Source organism: Sander vitreus, chromosome 9, assembly GCF_031162955.1.
Source record: "Sander vitreus isolate 19-12246 chromosome 9, sanVit1, whole genome shotgun sequence".
Lineage (NCBI taxonomy): Eukaryota > Metazoa > Chordata > Actinopteri > Perciformes > Percidae > Sander > Sander vitreus.
The window spans coordinates 11,046,884-11,070,229 of NC_135863.1; the positions used below are offsets into that span (position 1 = coordinate 11,046,884).

The 23,346-nt window shown below is 39.9% G+C and overlaps 2 protein-coding genes across 3 annotated transcripts in view; one reads left to right on the top strand and one right to left on the bottom strand.

The window, feature by feature from the left end:
* Positions 1-1,848: 1,848 nt before the first annotated feature.
* LOC144523276 (uncharacterized) lies at positions 1,849-7,529 on the bottom strand. 2 transcript variants are annotated; one of them, XR_013502490.1, is made up of 6 exons: positions 7,294-7,529; positions 6,177-6,497; positions 4,536-4,679; positions 3,036-3,079; positions 2,721-2,936; positions 1,849-2,291 (listed from the first exon to the last, which is right to left on the bottom strand). XR_013502490.1 is itself a non-coding variant. In XM_078258737.1 (5 exons), exons 1-5 carry the CDS (start codon positions 7,361-7,363, stop codon positions 2,784-2,786), a joined length of 732 nt encoding a protein of 243 aa, XP_078114863.1. In that variant the 5' UTR covers positions 7,364-7,529; the 3' UTR covers positions 1,849-2,783. The 2 variants fall into 2 exon arrangements, 1 of the variants encoding a protein (XP_078114863.1); XM_078258737.1 differs by having other exon boundaries at positions 1,849-2,936.
* Positions 7,530-19,212: 11,683 nt separating this feature from the next.
* The window catches only part of mast3b (microtubule associated serine/threonine kinase 3b), a 28,239-nt gene continuing 24,105 nt past the window's right edge, over positions 19,213-23,346 (top strand). The window contains exons 1-2 of the mRNA XM_078258738.1: positions 19,213-19,625; positions 22,976-23,064. Coding sequence (XP_078114864.1) covers positions 19,540-19,625; positions 22,976-23,064 — 175 coding nt within the window. The 5' untranslated portion in view covers positions 19,213-19,539. The remainder of the gene's footprint in view (positions 19,626-22,975; positions 23,065-23,346) is intronic.

Here is a 23,346-nt window from a genome sequence, read left to right on the forward strand (position 1 = left end):
GGATATCATCACATTAATGACATCAATATGTGGCATTGAGAACATAAATCAAAACTTTGTCTGACAAATCTATCAAAACATCAGTAAGTAGGCACCTACCAAAAGAGAACTTCAGAGAACATGCAGTGGAAAATGGTGGTGAGATAGTTGTCATATGTCTAAAATCGATTCAAGAGTGTCAAACTGTCACACTATACAGTAAATGGAAAGTCACTCCTGTGACCTTTGAACATACAGTACTGTTAAACTGAAATCTCTAAACTATAAATACACTGTTTCCTGAGACTGTTTCATTTTACTAATGGTTCTTAGTTCTGTTTATTTTAACAGTGGAAACATTGTGCTCTGACAAACGCAATGATGAAAAACAAAGTCACTGACAGAAAAGGTAAAAAATGACTCAACCTGAAACCCAAAGGGAGCTTTTAAAGATTTCACACATCCATGCTGAAGATAAGAATATTAATAAACATGTTATGGATGTCACTACAGCCAAGTTCAGCACTGGAATCCAAATGTAATCTGGAGAGGAAATGGTTAGATTTTATTTACATTTTCTTGTTAGTCATCTGTCATCCCTCCACAACCCACTGTTACCTACAGGTACTTTAGCTATTATTGGGGCTTAAAGGATAAGCCTGGCCTTATTCTATATGTTATTATCAATAAATCGCATGAAAACACCAAAATCATCTGCGTGTTAGTCCATCTCTCAATACTTTCTGCCTTCCCCACCCTGTCAGCCTGTTCTCATGAATTATACGTTCAAAAAGCTACGAAAAGATAAGCACTGTAATTTGTATGATTTCCAAGTTTTTTTTGCTGTGTGCGTCACACTGACTGCTGCTGCATACAAGGTAGTTAGGGTGATGGGTGGGCGTTAACACACAGGACTTTCAAGCCAGGGAGTGGAGTTTGCTTCCCGGGGGGAAAAAAAGGGCAGTTTGTGAAATGGTCACGTAATTTAATCTATTGATTTGTGTACACAGACACATTTATGTAGTTTTTTTCGTGATGATCAGCACATTTTTTAAACTAATGTATTAAGAGCAACTACAGTAGCGAGTAGTATGAAAGGCCGAAAATCCGCGTAGGGAGGTTGGCTGGGGTGGTTGGCTGGGGTGGTGGATGGGTCAAACAACACAGGAGTTGCACCCCGGAGACTGGGGATTGTGTCCCGCGTGTCACGTTTCCTAAACCCAACCGTCCCGTTCATGCTGACCATCACGAAAAAAACAAGATAAACGTGTCTGTGTACACAAATCAATAGATACAAAAAAAATTACGTGACCATTTCACGAACTGCTGTGATACTTTGTTGAACTGCATGTTCCTCGGGGGTGTTTTAATACAAACCATAACCTTTTTCCTAAACTTAACTAGTCGTTTCAGTGCCTAAACTTAACTTTCATCGCCGCATAGTGCTCTGTACCCGGCGCACAGTCACCTATTCTCGGTTAACTGAACCACCAACTACCGCTTACCTGACGGAGAACCATGCGGAGCAACGTAGCCGGTGTCGCAGAGCTCTGTAGCAGCTAAACACAGATCTACTGACTGCCGCTGATACGACCGAGCTGTGACGGAGGTCTGTAGCCGTGTCACAAAGCTCTGTAGCGGCTTAAACAAGTAGCAACTGCCGCTCTGTAGCACGGAGCTTTGTAGCCGATGTCATGTGACCAGCCAGCGGTCTCCTAGTTTTCGTATAATATCATACGTTTTAGTGTGCATAACCTTTCTTACGATATCATATGAACCCGTTCGTGAGAATGCATTGACAATGTTTGTAGCATTCAGACGCAAGCCCATTTGATCCTACTGAAGACAAAAATATATGTATTGTATGTAAAAAAAACAACTAAAAAAACAATGATGTTTAATGTTTAGTTCTTTTTAAATGTATAATCAAAAGGATAAATAATTTACCAAAACAGTGAGCACTGTAGTTTTTAGAAAATGTTACTCAAACAGAAATAAATAGTGCATTTTTGTAAGACTATTTTTAGTGGCACATTAATACACATTTGGTGATCCAGTGAGTACTTAGAAGAAGAAAGAAAATGTTTGTGGGACTCAAAATGAACTACAGTGCCCATGTTCATCATAATGAAGGTACCTGATGTGTTTAGTTAGTTTAGTTTTTTGACAACAATGGAGGTCTAAAGGCGCTGACACACCAACCCGATTATCGGCCATCGGACAGTCTGGCGTGGTCAGTGACTCGAGTCTGTTCGGTGTGTTCCGACTGCCTTTTCTGCCGACAGTCGGTCGTCTGGTTGGTGTGTCAGAGCCTTCAGGAACAGAGGAATAAGATAGGTATTAGACTTTGACTATACAGAAAATACGTGTTAGTAGGATCAACTCATTGTTTTGGTCTTTTTATGGCATTTGTTAACAATAACAAAAAATATCTCCAGACTTTGCCTTTAAGGGTTTAGTGGACAGATGAGACAAATAAAGAGCAAACAAAAACAAAAACAAAAAAATCAAGAAGTTGGTTTGTTACTGTACAACTATGTGAGCTGACTTGTGGTTTGCCGCAGCAGCTGTCAACATTTCAATCTCACGACCACCAAAAACAAAGTGACACCGACATACATACAACCCAAGCAACAACTCTTCCCCTCCAAACTCTTTTGCTTTTAAATTATTGCAAGAAGCCTAAAGTACATGCTCTGAGGGTTCATTATTGAGATATGAAAAACATTTAGCATACTTACAAGTCATCTTGGATATCTTTACCCAAACCAAGAGAGAGCAGCTGGTTTACATTCAGCTACATGTCACACTTGTCTCTTTTCTGGGAGATAGTTGACTGCAGCGTACTCTGTATCACCTGGATTAATCTCGGGAACTGCAGAAGATCTTTTGGGAAAGTCCAGGACACTGTAGACCAGTGGGGGTGCAGGCACATTGTAGGACGCTTCAACTGTTTCCTGCAAAGACGGTCAGAGTCAACTGAAAAATGTCTGTGGATGTTTTAAATATTTACTTTGGCATATACATATGGCGGGAAAAGATAAGTGTGTTCTTACTTGTACTGTGGGATTGGAGCATTGTTCTGACGGTGGTTGTTTGTCTGTAAAAGATGCAAAACAGGTGAAATATTGAGCCTGTCGGGCTAATAATCAACTTAATCAGTGCAAGACGTGGATTTGAATATACCATTAATCAACAGCTTTGCTTTGTTATAAGGTCTGAAAGTGTTAAGTTAGTTAAAGGGTAGGAAATCTGAATAGAGCTAAGGTGGAACGAGCGTGTGACCAAAACATATGAAGGCCTACAGTACATAATAAAAATATAGTTTGTTACAAATAGTTCAACAGATGAACTGTGCAGTAGTTTTTTCAGCCCGTAATTATACCAGCACGTAACTTCCCATAAAACCACACATTGTTTCTATATTTCAGTTTTTCTGAAAAACTAAAATAAATAAGATACAAAGTATTAATTAGTAAGGCAGATTTGTTTAACTTTGGACGGATCCATGTTAGCTGTTTCCCCCTGCTTCCAGTCTTTATGCTAGGCTAACTGACTCGGGCCAAGACACAAGAGTAGATCTTCTTTTCAAAATATCTGCAAAATGCTAATACCAGTAACATATTACAATAGTCAGTTTAAAGGATGAGACAAAATAGTGGTCATATTGATGTTATATTGAAGTAAAACCTATTCATTCTGTAATAGTTTGATTAAGTCTGACTGTATCATTGATCTTTTACATTTAACTCTGCACCGCAAGTATCATTTGGCAGTGCACAACAGCCAGCAAGGTGCAGATGAGCACAAAACTGTTTATCTGCACCAACTCGTTTGCTGAGTTGTGTGTTTGAAGACTCGCAGCCCTATCTGTGGACAAAGTTTGGACTTGCATGACTTAATACAGGAGCGCACCGTCAGCGAAACCTTGCATTTGTATACATGTTCGGGAAATCATCGAGTGTGGTTTCTGAGGTCGCAAAGGGTGTCAAAATATTTCAAAGAGGCGATGTTCCTACTCAAAGTAGGCCAGAGGGGTTTGTCTCTGAAGTGAAAGCGCTGGTAATAGTGAACAAATAATGCATTTATTTTCCACCTGTCCCTTTGTGATAGTAGATGCATTCACATTTGCATGCACTGAAGGAGGACGTCTTTTCAGAAGCTGTGAATCATTATGTATCAAAAGGATATGAAACTGCAATCTTGTTTGCATTTTTGAGCATCTCACCACACAATTGCAATTTTTTTTCCACAGAATAACAATTATTCTTCTCACCTTGCTTGAAAAATGTAGAAAATACTTCTGTCTCTGTGTTTAAATGAATCCCAGTCATAATTTTGGATTAAAGTTTAAAGTTGCATACTGAGTACAGCTTAAATTCCTATTTTAGCAACATTACAAGCAACCAAGGGCCAGTGTAAGTCAAACCTGAAAACAGACACAACACTGATAATAATAATAATAATATCACCGAAAAGCCTGAAGTATCAGATATGGCAGACAAGTATAACAAATACAGAGAAGAAAGGAATTTTTGGACCGTCACTTTCCATACCGTTGGTTTTCACGAGACACCAGATCAACAAGGGAAGTGCTGCAGCCAACAGCACGACAGGTGAAACCACAAGGACAGTGATGACGATGTGACTGGGACTTCCACTCTCTTTATTTATTGTGGTGTCATTCAGCTTTGGAGTAACTGTAGGAGTTAAAAAGAAATTATGAAAATACACACATATCTCAGCAGGAAATTATTTCTTCTCACCAACATGTCTTTAACCAATGGTTAGGTTATTTATTAATATAATTGTTCAAAAGACTCTATCTTACTGTATAGCCAAATGAAATGTATTGTTTGACTGTATTTTTCCTGTACAATTACACTAATACAGTATCATATTTTTATTTATTATAACAAGATGAGCATTTTACCAACACAGACACTAATATACTTTGAGGTGTTAAATAGCATATCTGATGTGAGCTAAAGTGAAGGTGTAGCAGCTCTAAGTAACTGTTATTCTATATAGTTCTATATATGTTAGTGTCAACAATTTCCATGATAAGACAAAAACTAGCAATGCGTTAGTCCGTCTGTCTCACTACTTTCTGACTTACCTTTGGAAGCCCATTCCTCCCTACTAAAAATACAAATCTTTAAAATGGTCACATTTATATTAAAAAAGCTCAGTAATTTCATAAATCACATGGATACTGTAATTTTTCACCATGCTACATAGCATCGTGGCATTGGAATGTTGATTGGTCACTCCACCACTAATGGATATATTGCCATTCAATTTGGTACAGACATTCATGTCCCCGAGGATGAATTGTATGATTTTTTTCCCATCTACAGCCATTTTCAAGCCAAAATTCGAAATTGTCCTTTGGTTTATGACTAAATACCTGCAAATGTAAATATGACATCAGCCTCAGCTGTACTTTGTGTTTAGTGCTAAGAAGCATTAGCTATTAACAGAAATTCTATTTAGAAAATAGGGTTGGTGGTTTGATCTCCAGCTCTTCCATGTCTTAATGTTGAGTGTCCTTGCAAGGCAGCTTCGTCCCCATCAGTGTGTGAGTGTGTATGAGTGAATGGGAGGCAATGTAAATCAATGTTGTCCTGCTAAGGTCGAAAATAATTTTAAGTGCAGTCCATCCACTAGATCACAATATATATCAAAATTGCAATTTGATATTACATGTATAGAGGATTATATCCATAGTACACACATTTTCATCCTTATGAATGGTCACCCAGTGCAAAATGGTTGCTCAATGATGTGTTTTTAATAGTTCTTTGATAACAATGGAGCTCTTTGGCACAGAGGCACAAACCAACTTTTGTTACACAGGAAATACTTGTTAGCAGAATCAATTCATTGATGGTTTTGGTCTTTTTGTTGGATTTGACAAGAAAATATAGAATACTACCAGCCTTATATTTTAAAAGATATTGACAATGATCTGGTAATTTACTGTAGGATTAGTAAATATTTGTTTTATAATATTGTAATGTGTATAGATCTACCGACCATAATAAAAAAACTAGACGTCTTTATGGTCTTCTTACAGTATGCTGCACACTCCACAGACACACAAAAGGGCCCTTCTTTAATATTGATCTATATTGGTGTCACTTCCTGGATCCTAATCATAATATAGTTTGAATAATAATAGAGTCTGATCTTACCTGTGCTGCTTCTGTTCTCCTCTCTGACGATCAGCTGCACCTTTTTACTTTCTATTATGAATCCTGAGTCCATGAACAAACTGGCCCAGTAAATTCTACTGTGATATAGTTGGAGATTTGTAATGTGGAAAAACACAGACATATTTTTAGGGTAGACGTCAAAATCGCCTCCACTTGAGGAAATTTTGCCCTGTGAATACTCAGCAATCTTTGTGTGGTTTGTGGTATAAACTGCAAAATGTTTTGTGACACTGATGTTAAATTTGAATTCAAGGGTGGTGTTGTTGCCAAGGATCCCTGTGACCTCCCCTCGGCTGGTGCCTGTATGGAGACAAGACAAGGGATGTGTGCGAGTAAGTGATTGCAATGACTACTCTGCCCTATAAAAGCAAAACGGAGTAACTACAAACAAGGCTAAAAACCAAACTGCAGTAACTGCTCTCGGGCTGTGTATTTCTGCCCAGGTTGCCGTAAATACACTCATACACACATTTGTTAATCTGTGGCCTCTACAACCCCTTACTGCACTACCTGCCACTGAGAAACGTTATTTTGAGTAAAAGCTAGCTGGCGAGATAGCCACTAGCTTTAGCTAAAGCTGGTTTTTGGGGGGCAAAGTAATTATTACTAGATTAAGGTATGACAACCATTATATATGTTAGAAAACATCCTTTAAACCCTTCACTGTGTGTTTGTGTTTGAGTGTGTGCGTGCATGTGTGCGTAGAGTATGCGTGTGTGTGTGTGTGTGTGTGTGTGTGTGTGTGTGTGTGTGTGTGTGCGCGCGTGTGTGTGTGTGTGTGTGAGGACATATGTCAAAGATTTCAGTTTGTGCCGTTAAAACTGTTTTATGTCTACAAAACCCCTGACTCAGGTTAAAACATTTAGGATATTTCCAGTATATTAAAGTACCACCTACACACTAACCATGTATCCTGTCTATCATTATATATAGGCTACACATTATGAGCCACAATTACTTAAAAAAATTGATTATTACAGAACAAAGAAGAAATACAAAAAATAAGTTACAGAAAGCAGTAAAAATTACATTTTAAAGTTACATAAAATCCTAAAACGTCAACCACTTAATGAAGACAACTAAGAAGACAGCTTACCGTTGAATACCATGCGAGCTATGACAATCAAAACTAACCCAAGAGGCTTTGAGACGATGTTATCAACCATGATAGAAGATTTGTGTTGCCTGCAGGCCCGGCGAGGTGGCCTTTGATAATTTGATATTACTGATTTATATGAGCTGCCTTGGTGTGTTGAATCCTTTGGTTTGATATTTCTACTAAAGTAGCAGTTTGTGTGCCTGAGAGGAGGAAACTGTAGACAGGAACTTGCTTGAACACTATTTATCTACCTACAGCATCACAAGCACCTCCTGTAGCGGAAGTCTTCAAAGAGGTTCATGGACATGTGGTGCAGACTGTGAGGAACTCAGCTGAGGAGGTTTCCTTCACGTTTTAAGAAAAATGTTACACACAGAAAACAGTGTCAATGGACTTGGGTAAAGTCAGTTTTCATTCTCACAAAAAAAGTTACTTTCGAGAGAATCAACAGCAACTTGTCCTCCAAGAAACATTGTCCCATTTTCTTTAGAAAATCTGATTTTGCAATGTTAGTGGCTATATCAGTAAAAATCAGCAAGACATGCACGCACGCACGCACGCACGCACGCACGCACGCACGCACGCACACACACACACACACACACACACACAAAGGCAACACTTTAACCACAGCAGAGGAAGTTGGGGGCTTTGAAGTCACAATTTGATGACTTTAGGACAAAACAGCAGGTACCATGGGGGGTTTTGTTGGTAGGATTTTTGGTTTCAGTGGTTGATGGAGTTGGTCATTTTCATTGCAGTTCCTGTTCCCACTCTTTTCACAGTACCACCACTGCAAACCACTGCAGAGGAAGACCCTGTGGCCTAAACCACTAAAGCTGGTGACTCAGCTGAAAGGGGCGCAAACTTGTAGGCGATGTAGTGCACCATCTGTCAATCACAGCCGTGTTGGAGGGCTTCAGCTTTTGGGCAAAATCTGTAAACAGCTAATTGTGTTTTCAAATGCAGCCCACATCTTCCCTCCCCTAAAACGTGACAAATAGATTGATTTGATTAATTTTTGTAAAACAGGAGCCTCCTGATTGAGGAAAAGGAAATATTCTTCTTTACACTCTTATTTTCTTTTAGAAATTACACAAAGACATTTTGAACTAATGACTGTTATATGCAAGTAAAAAGTGATGAGTGAGTGATGAATGAGTTTTCTTTCTGCTTACACATTATAGTTAATTTGTAATGTACATTTCTGACAAGATAAACCAAATACTGGAGATTTAGATGCTGTGACTATTCTGCTCTCGTTGTATTCCAGCGCCACCTTGTGGACTGAATAGTACGATGCAAATCACTTGCAAAGCCCTAGACACGTGATCACACACACACACACACACACACACACACACACACACACACACACACACACACACACACACACACACACACACACACACACACACACACACACACAAATACATAACAGAGGTTTTAGCGGTTTTGTAAATGAGTCAATGAAGACATAACTGAAGGCCTCTGAATAAGTGCCTCAGCTGAAGTCTGGAGCCATTATAATTTCATCTGGGGAAGCATCTTCAGTTCATTGTGTGTCAGTCTCGCATTGCCAGACCTTCCTCAACAGCGCTTTGGAGGAGGGTCTGGCTAGTCCACACAGCGTTCCGGGATGGAAGAAAAACGTCCACTGGTTTATTGGCATTTCTTTAAACCAAAGCACAATCATCACAATCAGGCTTCTGGGGCTCTATCCACAAATGTTTTCCCAAAAGCTCTGAATCTTCTAGGCCGACTGTACTGTCTTTCAGAGCCTAGAGAACTAGACGATTGGTACCAATTATGTCATGCTAGCTTGTTGGGAAGGGTGCTAAATAACGCTCCAAAGTTAAGCTTTATTATGGCAAGGAAAAACAAAGTCCCTTGACCTCTTACCTCCAGATATCTGAATGAAAATGGGTTCTATGGGTACCCATGAGTCTCCCCTTTAGACATGCCAACTGTATGCTAATCCCATACAGTTTGAGGCAAAAAAACATGCAGTTTTTCTCATGCAGTACAAATGTGTTATTTTCGCCTATTCTAAAATACTGAATTTGAATTTTTTTACATACTGGGGTCACTAAACAGTCTTGGAGTTGCATACATTGTGTATAACTGGAAAGGTGAGACTCTTGTGGATTCAATGAGCCCAAATGTATGACCTCGGACCCCTCTAGGTTTGGGCTGAGCCCAGAATGTTTACAACATCTGGCTCTGCTCCTGTTTCAGGGGCAGGTGAGATGTTCAACGATGGAGAAAAAGACATTGGACTTTGGATTTTGGGATGGCAAGCTTTGCATGTTTTATATGTGGTGTTCACTTTGGTTTGTTATTATCCTTTGTTTAGCATAGACTATTTGCATACTGTTAATCTACTCTTAGCAACTCATGGTTAGCATTAACCATGAGTTGTTAGTCAGGTCCATGCCGTCCATCTCCACACGGTCTCCTCTTTTCCTCTCCTCCCATGATGCAGCAACACTGCTTCCCCTCACGTTGCTCAGGTTTTGGTGCGCAGTGATTCCTGCCTGAGTCCTCTCTCTCTTGTTATTGAAGCCTTCAATATCTGTGGGTGAGATTTTGGATGTGTGTGTCTCACAGTTACCCACAAAGCATTACTCTGAGCTTCTCTGTAAAAACATTTTTAAGAGGAACTCTACACACATTTTTTTTTCTTAGCTGTAATGTTAATACGAGCAATTTTTTAAACAATATTGTGTGTAACAATGTTTTTTTCTGCTCATGTTAAAACTTATTTAATATGATGTAGTATACATCAGCTCATACAAGAGCTCCATAGCTTTTGTATTTGTCTATTGTATCAGAAAGACGCAAGCTATAGTACTAACTCATTTACTGTGTTCTCTACCGTTTCTAGTGTAAGACAATTTACTCTTCATCTTTATAGTTGATTCAAAACAAAACATGATGTAATGTTAAAAACAGTCCAGTATAGCATATTCAACCCACAATCTCACTTGCCATTTACTCAGGGACAATTGTTGAAAACAACATTTAACTAAGCTTCATCTCACACAGCAGAGATGGGAGGAAGCACACACAGACTGATAGGAAGGGAAGAGTAGGAAAGCCGTTATCGCCATGGTAACTGAGAAACCGACACTCCTATTAAATGCTGCTCTAAAAAAACAATTACCAAGATACCCCCCACCTTCCACACACACACACACACACACACACACACACACACACATGCGCATGTATGCACGCACACACGCACGCACGCACACACGCACGCACACACACACACACACACACACACACACACACACACAGGCTCCTTTTTCTGCACATTTGGTTCAACAGGTGGTTTCAGACACACAGGTAAAGCCATCCTGCAATTTTCAGTTTTTTTCATTGTGATCTTGCAACCAGTGCTTAGGACAGATGCCACTTAATTTTAGTTGTGCACGATTTACCATTCTCTCAAGACATCAACTGAAGTCTTCCAACATGTGACTGGACTGGATAATTGGATTTTTCTTTTCATTGTCAAGGTGGAAATACCAGTCATACACTTAGAGTAAACTCCCCAATTAAACCAAAAAGCTACAACTACTACCAACAATATTAAGCCTAAGAATATCATGGCATGTAATGTAAAGCTTACAATATTGCATTAGAGGCTGTTAAGGACTTATAGATTCCTAAAGTCAACAAGAAACATACTGGTGAAACCAAGTAAATATGCTGTAGCATGTCAATCATGCTGGAGGAAGACTGACTCTGATTGTGTGCGTGTGTGTGTGTGTGTGTGTGTGTGTGTGTGTGTGTGTGTGTGTGTGTGTGTGTGTGTGTGTGTGTGTGTGTGTGTGTGTGTGTTGCTGTACTACTCAAGTCCTAGCAACAAGGCAAACCATCACCAGCTCCCTAGCAACCAGGAAGACACTGTTATCATCACGTTAGAGATACAGGCATTCCATAGAAACAAAGCTGATGATGGTTTGCCTTGTTGCTAGGACTTGAGTAGTACAGCAACACACACACACACACACACACACACACACACACACACACACACACACACACACACACACACATATCAAACAAACACACACACACACACACACACACACACACACACACACACACACACACACACACACACACACACACAGGAGCCGGGAAATAAAGCAGATGCACAAAAATGTGATTTGGCTACACACGGTCGCGGCATGCGTACGCACAAACACACTAACACACTCACACTCACACACACACACACACACACACACACACACACACACACATACAGCAGAGAGAGTGAGAAACGCATCATGTGTAGCAGCTGTCACGGTTTCCAGCGGAGGTATTCCCCAGCCTCATCACGACCAGCAGCCTGCCAGTGTTCACGGCTCTGCTTCATTTTGTTTCAGCGCACAGAGAAAGAAATAATGGACTTATAGATGACCTCATCAAACAATAGGCTACAGAGTGAACACTTTTATTTTGGCGTCGTGTCATGTGGTAGCCTATTACACGGATAAGCAGCTGGAAAAAGAGGCAGCAGGACAGAAACACGTTACATTATATGATGAGACGTTATGTTTTATGACAAAAACAATGTCCCTCTTTTTTTATAACAGTAAAAGCGGAATAACCAGGTCTGTGAACTTACATTTCAGCCCCAACGCCAACTTTCCCCCTCGTCCTCACCCAACGTGGCCTGTGTTGACTGTCACCCACCGCCCAAATTGATTTAGCCACCCCTTCCAATAGACTCCCCCTTTTCTCCCTTTCTCCCTCCCTTCCTCTCTACCTTCCCTCTAGTCACATGGAGGTTAGCGATGACCCGTCGCTCCCTCGGTTTTGTGGCAGTCGTACTCTAGTGCGCCTTGGAGACAGACGAGAGGCGAAACGCGCAAAACTGCCTAGACGCGTCATTTGTTTTTAAATGTAACTGCGTTTTACTGTATATATTCACACGGAAAAAAATCTCTCTGGAATCCGCTAAAGTCGCTGGTAAACGATACTCTGTTTAACAGGTTATTTTTAGTCACCCACCGCAGCGATGAGTGGCTGGAAGCCGGCCGTGAGACCGTAAGTGAAGCCCCTGCTTGGTGATCAGCAAGAATGAAGTCGAGGCGAGATAAACTGAAGATCCCCTCTCTGACACTGGAGTAAGTTCTGCTTTTTATTTTATCCTCTGGTGCTGGTGTCAAACCGCAAACTGCCATGTGAAACTTGTTTTAAAAAAAAGTTGTAATAAGATTGAAATAATAGTGTAGCCTACGCATGTAGTCTTAATGGTACCCGTGCACTCCAGTTTCAAAGCATACTTTTAAAGTGGCTGCAGTTAAACCAACACAAAAACAACCATCACTAAAGCTGTGAGATCAAAACAGTAGTTGAATCTGATGGAAATGCAAATATTTCCTCAAGCTTTCTCTCAGTGTGATGACTTTTGCCAGGACGCTAGTTAACAGCTTTTAGTTTACTCTTGTATTTTGTATTTTTGAAAGCAGGACTGCATTTGAGAAGTTGTCTCATCTATTGCACGTTGCTTATGAAACATCAGTATTATTAGTAAAACTCATTGGCAGTTTTCCTGGCTGTGTGTTAATCTTTAAACTAATTTATTTACCCCTACTGGATGTTGCTTATATAGATATCCAGCTTTGTCGATGTATGGCTGGTTAAACTTGTAAAACCAAACCACTGAAACAACAGAAAACTTGCGAAGATGAGGAGTTCTTCTGTCTAAAGTTTCAGGCAGTTCAAATATCAGTGGGATTATATCTTTCAGTTTCTCCACACTGTTAAGTTTTACAGATCTTTTACTTTAATCAGACAGTTTAACTTAAAGGTACAGTGCATGCCTCATGTGGAATTCTGTCCTCATGATGTTTTGTTTTCCCAGCTCTATTGTCTCCTTTTTTAACCTCACATAAAGTCCATGATTCCTGCATGAATCATATGATCGCCCTCACACCACCAAGATGGACAAATGGCTCTCAGTCCTTAGCACAACAGATATTTGTTTTCCATATAATTATCAACCTGTGAATCCTATCTGCATCAAAGGACATGGCTGCAGTCTTATATCTACCCACTCTTCCTCCAGAGGGAACGTAGCCTCTTTTTTTGCGGGGAAAGAGGCGGGGTACCTGCTGCCCACTAGATGCTGATCCATAAGGCGTAGGAGCTCCCTGCTCACATCCCCATTCTCTGATCCATCAATCTGCCTCCTCCGTGGATCATCTCAGCAGAGCATGCATTGTTTTTGTTTAATTTTAATTTTTAGGCTCTTCGCTGCTCCCGCGCAGATACAGAGGAGGTTTCACGCTTGACAAGCAGGGAGGGTTTCAGGGTTTTACTTGTGGCTGTTGATGGACGCATCAGACACACGTCTGCTTGAAACAGATGCTGTGACATATAGGTTTCAGGATTGGCTCTTTCACCTCCAGCAGTGCAAAAATGACAAGCATGGCATAACATTGGCGTATGTATTCAGAAAATTGTGTTTTTTAGGTACACACTAAACTTTTTGCAAGATGCACATGCTTAGAAAAGATGTCTTAAAGCAGCATCCTTGTTTTGTGATTTTCATTGATAATTTAAATATTTTACTCAGTAAGTGATGTGCAACAATATGACTAGACTATCTTGAAATATGCCGATACTTCTGAATACAAGTCAGTGATTGTTACTTTGGCAGTGAAGACAATCCTGCTGCTATCTTGCCACCATTGTAGTTGCCACTGCACTTAATTTCAGAGTGTATCAACCTGAACATCTGCACAAATCAGAAATTCTGTGTGAATGTCACCAATGAGTCAGTCTGAGATTTTCTACTCAGTTTACACACTTGAAGTGGCTACAAAATGGAAATGACGGGTGATTACTCACTTAAGCACCGTAGAGGGCTTTGGTTTAGGGGTCTGAAAGAGAAAACGTGTTAAGATAAAATACAACGTAATGAGTTGCATGCGTTGTGTAATTATGAGCTGACACAACAGAATGAGGTGTCTTTGTGCAAGGAGTTGTTTTTTCAACCTTCCTCCCTGCATTACTATGACAACACGTTCATTAGTGCTTTGGTAGCCGGTGCTGTGTTTAGCACTGAGAAGCCTCTGCAGCACTGAGACAATAGCAGCACTGTGGAGCCCACAAGGCAGAGCTTACATCTGAGCAGGAAAATCAATAGAAAACAGCTTCTGCGCTGGGTCAGCATCAGGTAGACATAGACCTTAGGATGGCTGAGCATGCATATTTTGATGCAAAGCTATAGTGCATTACGATTTGAAATGGTAGACAATATTTTATTTTAAAAAGTACAGTCTGAAGATTTTATTTTGTGCAGGGCACACATGAACCCAACAGTTATTGTTCTTGGGGATCTGAAGGCAATCCTCAACATCATAACATACAGTGTGTTCCCAGATGCCACACACTGTCCTACACTGTTACTTGTTGCATTAGAAGTTTAGTAAACACGTGTTGGATGATGCAACTTCCTTTCTGGTGTGTTTACACGCAGTTGCCAACTTCCGGTGGTGTACAGTAAGAGCTCACGAGAGGTTAGAAGCCGACTAATCAGATGCACCCAGTGTTGCATCCAACCACCCTGTAACAAACAATGCTAACAGAGAGGCAGCAGCATCACCCACTTGGTGAGTGTCTGTCTGTCACAATCGCCTGTTGATGTCTGCCAACGAGAAGCAGGCATCAACATCTAACCCACGATGCCGGTGTGCTGAGGTGCTGAGTCAGCGTACTAATCCATGTGAACATGTCTTGCCTTACAGTTTGTCGCCCACATGCCAGAGCCCCACCCTCCTGAGCCCATGCAGCCCCTGCAGTCCCTGCAGCCCCTTACAAACCCTTCATCCCTGGAGGTAAGACAGCAGTCACACACAGACTGTTTCTATGGAGTGAACATGTTAAGTGCACAAAAAAGGCTCTCATCAATGAGTCGGTTCACCACAAAAACCAAGAATTAACTGATCCACGTAAAAAGTAGCTAAAGGCTGATGAAGCTATTTGGTCTAAAAACTATTAAAAACAGAAATGAGCCACCTTTTTGCACTGGTTGACAAGTCACGTCATTACCACAAATTCAGTCCTACATACCCCATCCTGTTGTCACAAATACTCACTAGAGCACCAAATGTGTATTAATCTACTGTTAAACATAGTCCCTTAACAAAAAAAATATTTTCTCCTGTTTGAGTCATGTTTGCTAAAAACTACAGTGCCCAGCGATTTTACGTCCACTAATTCCTACTAGGAAAATGCCACATTATTTTCAATGTCACAAAAAATGTATTGACTATATAATAAGACTTTGGTAACATAAATCATAGATGCTTCTTCAAAATAATATTTTTTATTATCTGGATATTTGATTTAAAAAAAAAAGAAAGTTAATTCTTGACCTTTAAAACAGCAATTGGGAAACAATCTCACCACAATGTCCATTTAGCACTTTCAATCATATCACACAATCTTGTCATTTGAACATCTGTAATTATAGGACAACTGCGGCAAAGTCCATCTGCTGACGAAGATCTTAACTACAACAACAACAACAACAACAGTCAAATTAACAGCTCACCTCAGTGTTTGATGTGTGGTTTTCTAATTACAGATCACACAGTATAACTTCATAGAAAGTTTGAAATGTAAATGGAATAAAAATGGAAAGAAAGGAAATATGCAATAAGTCTGAGTTGTTTTTTGAATATTAAGGTGCTTCTGTTTCACCAGTGAAGATCCATCGTTTATTAGTTGTCTCTAAGTCTATGTGGGTTGCTTGGCAACGGTGCTGGGTGCTGTGGAGGAAGGCAACACTGCAAACAGAGGCGGCTGCATCCAGCATGTTTCTGGATGTGTGAGCAGTGCTATGCTGTCACACCACACACTGTACAGTGGATCCCATTTGCTCTGTTGAAAAATGAGCAAATGTTTAGTGGAGATGCAAAAATGAAATTCCATAAACATGAATTCCTTAACACAACAAGGTTTTCACACAGTCTTAAGTAATCTGATGCGACAGTATGGCAGAATGAACATTTGTTGGCATCATTCTTCACAACATTTTGCATTGGAGACTGCCTCTGGGTTGTTCAACATCCAGAAACATGTTCATTCTCTTGCATCAGAATCTATATTTGTATGCAAGTAAATTGCTCCCTGGCATCCCCCTTTGATTCTGATACACTGAATATGTTAAAGGCTTGACTTGATGGCATGGATGCAGAGATGACACAAGGGCTGTCTGGTACCTAGTGCAGGATTCGTATTAAGTGTACTGGGAGAGTGCAGCATATAATAAACTTTTGTCATTTTATTATTATGGCACCTTAATAAAGCAGAGTTCTAAAATTTGAAAAAGGCATGAAATGCATTAAAGCAATATGGAAATACTGTAAAAGCAAATACAGACAAATAACCTAAACAAATGTTTTTTTAAGATTTTGACAGTTTAGCAGCCACAACAATATTGATCAGATGTAACTAATATGCCACGATCTGATGACCTCAGTGGCCTACTGCTGATACAGCTGTAGTAGATTACCATGGCGTTACCTGACAATGCAGATGTTAATGCAAATGTGAGAAGTTTGAACTGAAATTCTAAATTTGATGGGGAACCAGTGCAAGTACCAAACTATACAAAAGGGACTTACAATAATCAAAGCGACATCAAATTAACATGAGTAATCATTTCCATCTGGGTTTGAGATGTAATGAGCAATATGTTAAATAGGAGTGAACCAATCACTTAAAATGCTACTAAAAAGTCAAGGCCCGGTAAAAAGAAATGTCTATATTTAGAAGTGACCGAGGGTGAGGAGACTCCATATATTTGTTCACCTTTGTGACCAGGCTGTCTGAGGCACAAACAAGTCTTACTAGTCGTGGTCTTGGAGAGACACTGCAGAATAGAGGAGCGAGGGGATCATTTGACAAAATGGACACTCGTGAGAGTAATGCCGATAGCATCAAATAAAAAGGAAAGCTAGTGAAATCCACAAATGTGCAGCATACTAATTATAATCATCATACCAAGCACACATACAGTTCTCCTCACTTTGTAAATAGGCTACATCAGCTATACTGCATATAAGTAGTACTACTTTTGTGTAAGGCAGGTGTCGTCAGCGTTTTTTAGGCCAAGTACTCCTTAGCTGAAAAGCTGAAAGAGAGACAGAGCTGGGACCCTACTACTACTACATATATTGTTTAAAAGTGAGCTGCATATTAAACTGGGTGGATATTCATTTTATACATCATGTTTTAATGTTAAACATACATGTGGAAGGCACAGTGTTTCATATTGATGTATATTTTCAGACATTTTAATTTTTAAAGAAAACAAAATGTTGCGGTCCCCCTGGAGTAACTCAGAGGACCCCCTAAAGGTCGCAGACCCCATGTTAAAGATCTCTGGTTTAAGGTATTCCTGCATTTTTTATGTATCTACCTCAATTATTGAAGTGAGAGATGTATTTGTTCTGATATAAAATAAAATTAAATATACTGGGTATCGATTACATATGAACGCTAGAGGTACTCTATGCAGTGGAATGTACCACTGTTTAAAAGTTTGGCTCGAATCCTCCCTCTACCAGACTCCTCATGGCATAACCCAACAACATCTTAAGGTGCTTTCAAGTTCTGTAGGAAATTCGCACTAGGATATGAATGCACATGAGTGACCAAATAGGTAAATGTGAAGAGAGTGATTCTTGATAGTGACTATTTTTAACTTTGAACAATTACTCTGCATGTTTAACGCACAACTATACATACACACATTATATCAGGGGTTGTAGCTTACTATAAAAATGCCCTATTCTAACGTCGTAGATAGCTCACATTATAGATCACATTTATATCAATTGCTCTTAAAACATTCTTCAGGGTCCCTTTAGCTAAACATTTTAATATAATAAAAAATCCTTTGGCAATGTCTCAAAAACAGGCAACATCTCATGTATTTGAATTAGACTGATGTAGTGCATTGTCTGTAACTATTGCAACCAGTTCATTTGAAAAAGTGAAAAGTAGCTCAAAATATCAACAAGTTCAGACAGTGAAATTCACATAACCTGTTACTTATTATCGTAGGATTACATCACAGCTTTTAGTTATCGACTTTAAAAAAAAAGAGCAGTACTATGACCCTCTCCACCACTCAGCTGTGTTATGTTATCAAACTATTGCAGCCTAACAATAGTCAAGGTGTTAACTAGAGAAAAGGTTTATTTAAAGGCAGGCTATGTTCAGCTTTTAGTAGTTTTGTAGCACTTGAGCAACGTAGGAGCCACTGTGGTTACCAGTAGAGGTCCTCCATGTATGGCAGCTCTGTCTTGGCAGTTTCCACCCTCTGTAAAGCTTGCGGTTGAGGGCGGTAATGCAGCCAGTCAGGACACTCTCGATAGTGCACCTGTAGAAGTTGCAGAGTATCCTGGAGTCAAAGTTGAACCTCCTCAGCCTGCGGAGGAAAAATAGCTGCTGTCTTTCATCACATTTTTCTAAATATTTTTATCTAAGTATAATTTGGGGTAGGCTACTTTTAGTCAAAACTTAAAATCAAATCAAATGTTTTGCTTGTTGGGCAAAGTAGCACTCTAATATGTATTTTTTGATAATCTATCAAAAGAACAAGCCACTTCTCAAGCATCAATGCCAAAAGAATCACTGGTTTCAGGTTTTCAAACGTTTTTTTCAGATTTCGTAGCATTGGAAATAGAATATCATTGGGCTTTCGGCTGTTGGACAGGCAAAACAAGCGATTTGAAGTTATCACCTTGGGCTTTGATAAATTGTGATATTGTGATGTTTGATAAATAATCGTTAGTTGCAGCCCTAAAGTGTAGCAGATTTTTGTAGCAGTAAGAAGCCGGAGGTAACGAGCAGCACTTGAACGCAGCATCAGGCTCCAGCTTGCTCACACACGGACACACAAGCAACCAGCACCGTCTGTTTGGCCAAACAAAAGTGTGCTGCTGCTGTGTGAACGTTATTACACACACGTCAAACAAACCGACATGGAGGTGATGTTTCGGGGACAGGACCGCGGTAAGAGAGCCGACCGGAGGATGTAACGGCAGCTCCAGGGCCGTTGGGACTGCACGAGGAAGACAGAATACAAAAGGAACCGCCGAGAAGAGGAGGCGATGGTGGGAAGAGCAGCAGCAGCAGGAGCGGGTTTCACATAGACCCGAGCTTCAGTTTTCTGAAATCATCATTAACTTCTCCAGCATGTCGGATCCAAGTCAATGGTCTGCGGTGCCAAACCAGAACAAGTCCCAATTTGTTCCGGGAGCTTTGCTGAAGCGCTCAAAAAGGTAACGTTAACGTTACTTATCCGGAGTTTACCGGTTTATGTAGGCTTTTTTAATATTAAAATGCTGTCATATATAATTGTACCGGTCGCAGCTGCTCTTCACACGTCTAATTTATGAATGGTAATACTTTTATAGTGACCTTGTGTTAAAACATTCCCAACATAAGATAGCTGCTCTATAGAGTTGAATAATCCTGTGTTTGCTCCTGCTCAGCATGAGTTTGGGATACACAGCTTTTGTCCAGAAAATAACTTAACTGAAAGTAGCTAATACAGTTGGTAATATTTGCTCTAAAATAAAAATTCCCAGAGGTAATGCCTCCAAATACGTGACACAACGTGCAGTTTTCTTTGTCAGACATTGGATGTAACGTTAGTTAACATTAGAGCAGGTCTATAATTTCCTTATGAATAAAGCCAACAGCTAGCTAGCTAGCTATGTGCATGGGCTCACAGTACCACACTAATCTAAAGACCCAAAAAGGTATTTTATATGAAGAAAAACCCTGTGCAATCTCAGTTTATATCGGTGGCTATTGGTGTGATTATAGTTACTGACTGAAAGTGACAGTTGACAATTGTTTGTCATGGTTACTGTTATGACTGGAGATAAAACCTGAAGCTGTTCACTGTCTGATAGGGGCCACGCCACTGGATGACTGACTGGAACTGATGTTCGGCCTGTTTGATATAATGATTATTTTTTTTATTGTTTTATCTGTCAATTATCTATCTGGTTAATTAAAGATTCAGAGATGAGTGAAAATGCCTGTTACAATCACCCAGAGCCCAAGGTAATGTGTTCAGATTGTATATATATGTATAAAATAGAGAAAAGCAGCAAATCCTCACATTTGAGAAGTTGGAAACTGCAAATACTTGACAATTATATGGCTGCAAACAATTATTTTCAAGAATAATTTTAGGTTCTATAAAATGTCAGAGCCTGAGGTTGTCAAATTGCATTTTTTGTCCAACAAACATATATATAAACATATTGAATTCATGGGCTATAAAACAGAGAAAAACTCCCAATATTTGAGAAGCAGCAACCATTCAATACTAAGCATTTTTCTTAGAAAATGACAAACAATTCATCAGTTGTCAAAATAGGTGGTGATTTTCTGTCAGTCTAATAATTGATTAATTGAATAATTATGTCAGCGCTATTGTGGACTGTTCACCCTGGTGTCACAATGTGCTCAGTTGATTTGTTATTGGTCAAAGTTTGCCCCTTCTTTTCAGGACCAGATGATTATTTAACACTCCCTCCTGCCCTTTACACACACACACACACACACACACACACACACACACACACACACACACACACACACACACAGAGTCTTGGACATCTATAGCTCAAGCTGGGCATGCTGTTGCTGCCGGTGCACACAGTCCCTTCAGTCTTGAGTCTGTTGACAGAAGTTTTCCTCTTTGTATTTTGGCTCTCATCAGTTTTCCCTGCTCAACTGACATGGCCATGCTGCAGATTAGAGTTGTAGTTACATAAACATCTCTCAAGGCAGAGCTGCTCTGAAATGGCGGAAATAATCTCATTGGTGGAGTTAAATCTCAGTGGGAAGAGACAAAGAAATCTCAGTTCTACTTGCTAAGTAGCATAATGCCCATCTGTCCTAGACCATAAAGTGTGTATTTTTGGTAGAAAAAAAAAACAAGAAGAAGGAGAGGAGCTATCTGATATTATAAAGCCTAGCACTCAGCTACTGACTGAAAAACACTTAATATCATTCATTGAGTAGACAGAAAAATAATCTGCAACTATTTTGATAATCAATTAACAGTTTCAGTCATTTTTCAACGGGCAGGATTTTCTGCTTGTCTTTTTCACATATAAAAGTAAACTGAACATCTTTAGGGTTGTTGGTCAGACACAATGAGACATTTGAAGATGTCACCTTGGGCTTCTGCGATGTTGGATCTGCATTTTTTTCAAATTTTATAGAACAAACGATCAATCAATTATCGAAAAAATGATTTTCTTTATTAAAATAATCATTAGTTGCAGCCCTAGTAGAAACTAATTGAGTAGAACAAATAAAGTATTGATATTTGTAAATCTTACCAAAAGACAATATGAGCCACTGTGTAGTTAAGGATCACCATGCACGCCCTTGTTATCTGAAGGTAAACTGGTTCTCCACACTACATTTGTGTTGTAGCAGTGCAGGAGAAAGGTATGTTGAACACACTCCCAATAATCCTGTTTCTTAATTGAAATAACTAGTGCAGTGCTCGTTTTGAGTGCCTGCCTGTTCAGAAAGGGCCGATTGCTTGTTTCCCAGCAGCTTATTAACGTTAGTGCTACATATGGTTCAGTGGCAGCGCAGGACGTAGGCTACTGCCTGATCCCACCACTGTGTCAAAACGGTGCCGTGAGCTGGCAACAGAGAAACGCACAAAGCTGGTTGAGCAGCTAAATGACAATCTGACTGAGGTAAATTTGATCGGAATGACAACGGATATCTGGACGGAGGACTACCATGCGCTCACCTGTTGACATTTCTGAATGCCTTCCTACAGTTGCTTAATAAAAGCGGGCTTTCCACACAAACAAACATACATTTGCCATTAGTATGAGGGAAAAAAAATTGATTTTAACTGTGTCGGGTTCGGGTCGGGCTCGGACATAAATATCTTAATGCCTGTCGGGCTCGGGTCGGGTTCGGTTACTGCTCTGTCAGACGCGGGCCGGGCTCGGACAGAAAAATGCGGCCCGATCCGCACTCTAGTGGGGACACACGCACAGAGAGTTCCCGATTTATAGATTATTTAAAAATCTAAACAACTCTTCCTTTCTTAGGCATGCTATGTGAAGTCTCATTCTTCAAACAAGTAGTCCTAAACAATGATAGGCTTCTTAGAAACAATTTTAGTAAGTCAGGAAACTAAAATAAAACAAACTGCACAAAATAAACTAAATGGTAACTAAATTAAAATACAATGAAATTCTGAAATTAAACAAACTTATCTGCCAAGTGTTACAATGTCATAAAATGTCTTTTGTGTCCGAAAGCTGCTGCTCAATACACAGAAACACACACTCACATATAACACATGCTGATTAAAGCACTGCATGAGTCAAACATGTAATCATAGGTGGATAAACTAAAATGATTACACTCAGTTTAAAGGAACACACCAGGTCTTATCATTCATCTTAACCGTTGGTAATAAATTCCTCTGTTGTGTTAAAACAGATTTTAATTGGCTCATGGCTCATGAAAACTACCACAGAGACATTTTCATACAAATAGTTATACGAGATGCAGATGAGGGATGAGGTTGGCAGTCTGTTGACTTCTCTCTTTTTTCCTGTTTGTGCTCCAGCTGTCGCAGCAGCAACAGGAAGAGCCTCGGTGTCGGGACGCCGTCACCCACACTGTCCCGGCCTCTCTCCCCGCTCTCACTCCACACTGGTAAGATCTACTGCAACTTTTAGTATCCTTTAAATCCCAACATGTCCCAACAGGTGCGCTGCTGCAAAAAAACATGTTAGTATTGACGTTGGCTCTACTTCAGCCGCAGTGTCATCTAGCAAGCTCTTGTTACTTAATCTCAGCAGAATGGACTCATCCGTGCTCTTCTGCATGTCCATTAGGGCTGCACGATATGAGGAAAATATCTAATTGTGATTATTTTGACTGATATTGCGATTGCAATAGGATTTACGATATTGAAGGGAATGATCATGTTTGTGT

Coding starts and splice junctions, on each gene's coding strand:
- LOC144523276 (XM_078258737.1), bottom strand. CDS start 7,363: ATGGTTGATAACATCGTCTCAAAGCCTCTTGGGTTAGTTTTGATTGTC. Junction 4,680..6,176: donor GGAGAACAGAAGCAGCACAG/GTAAGATCAGAC, acceptor TAACTCCTACAG/TTACTCCAAAGCTGAATGAC. Junction 2,937..3,035: donor GCTCCAATCCCACAGTACAA/GTAAGAACACAC, acceptor CCGTCTTTGCAG/GAAACAGTTGAAGCGTCCTA.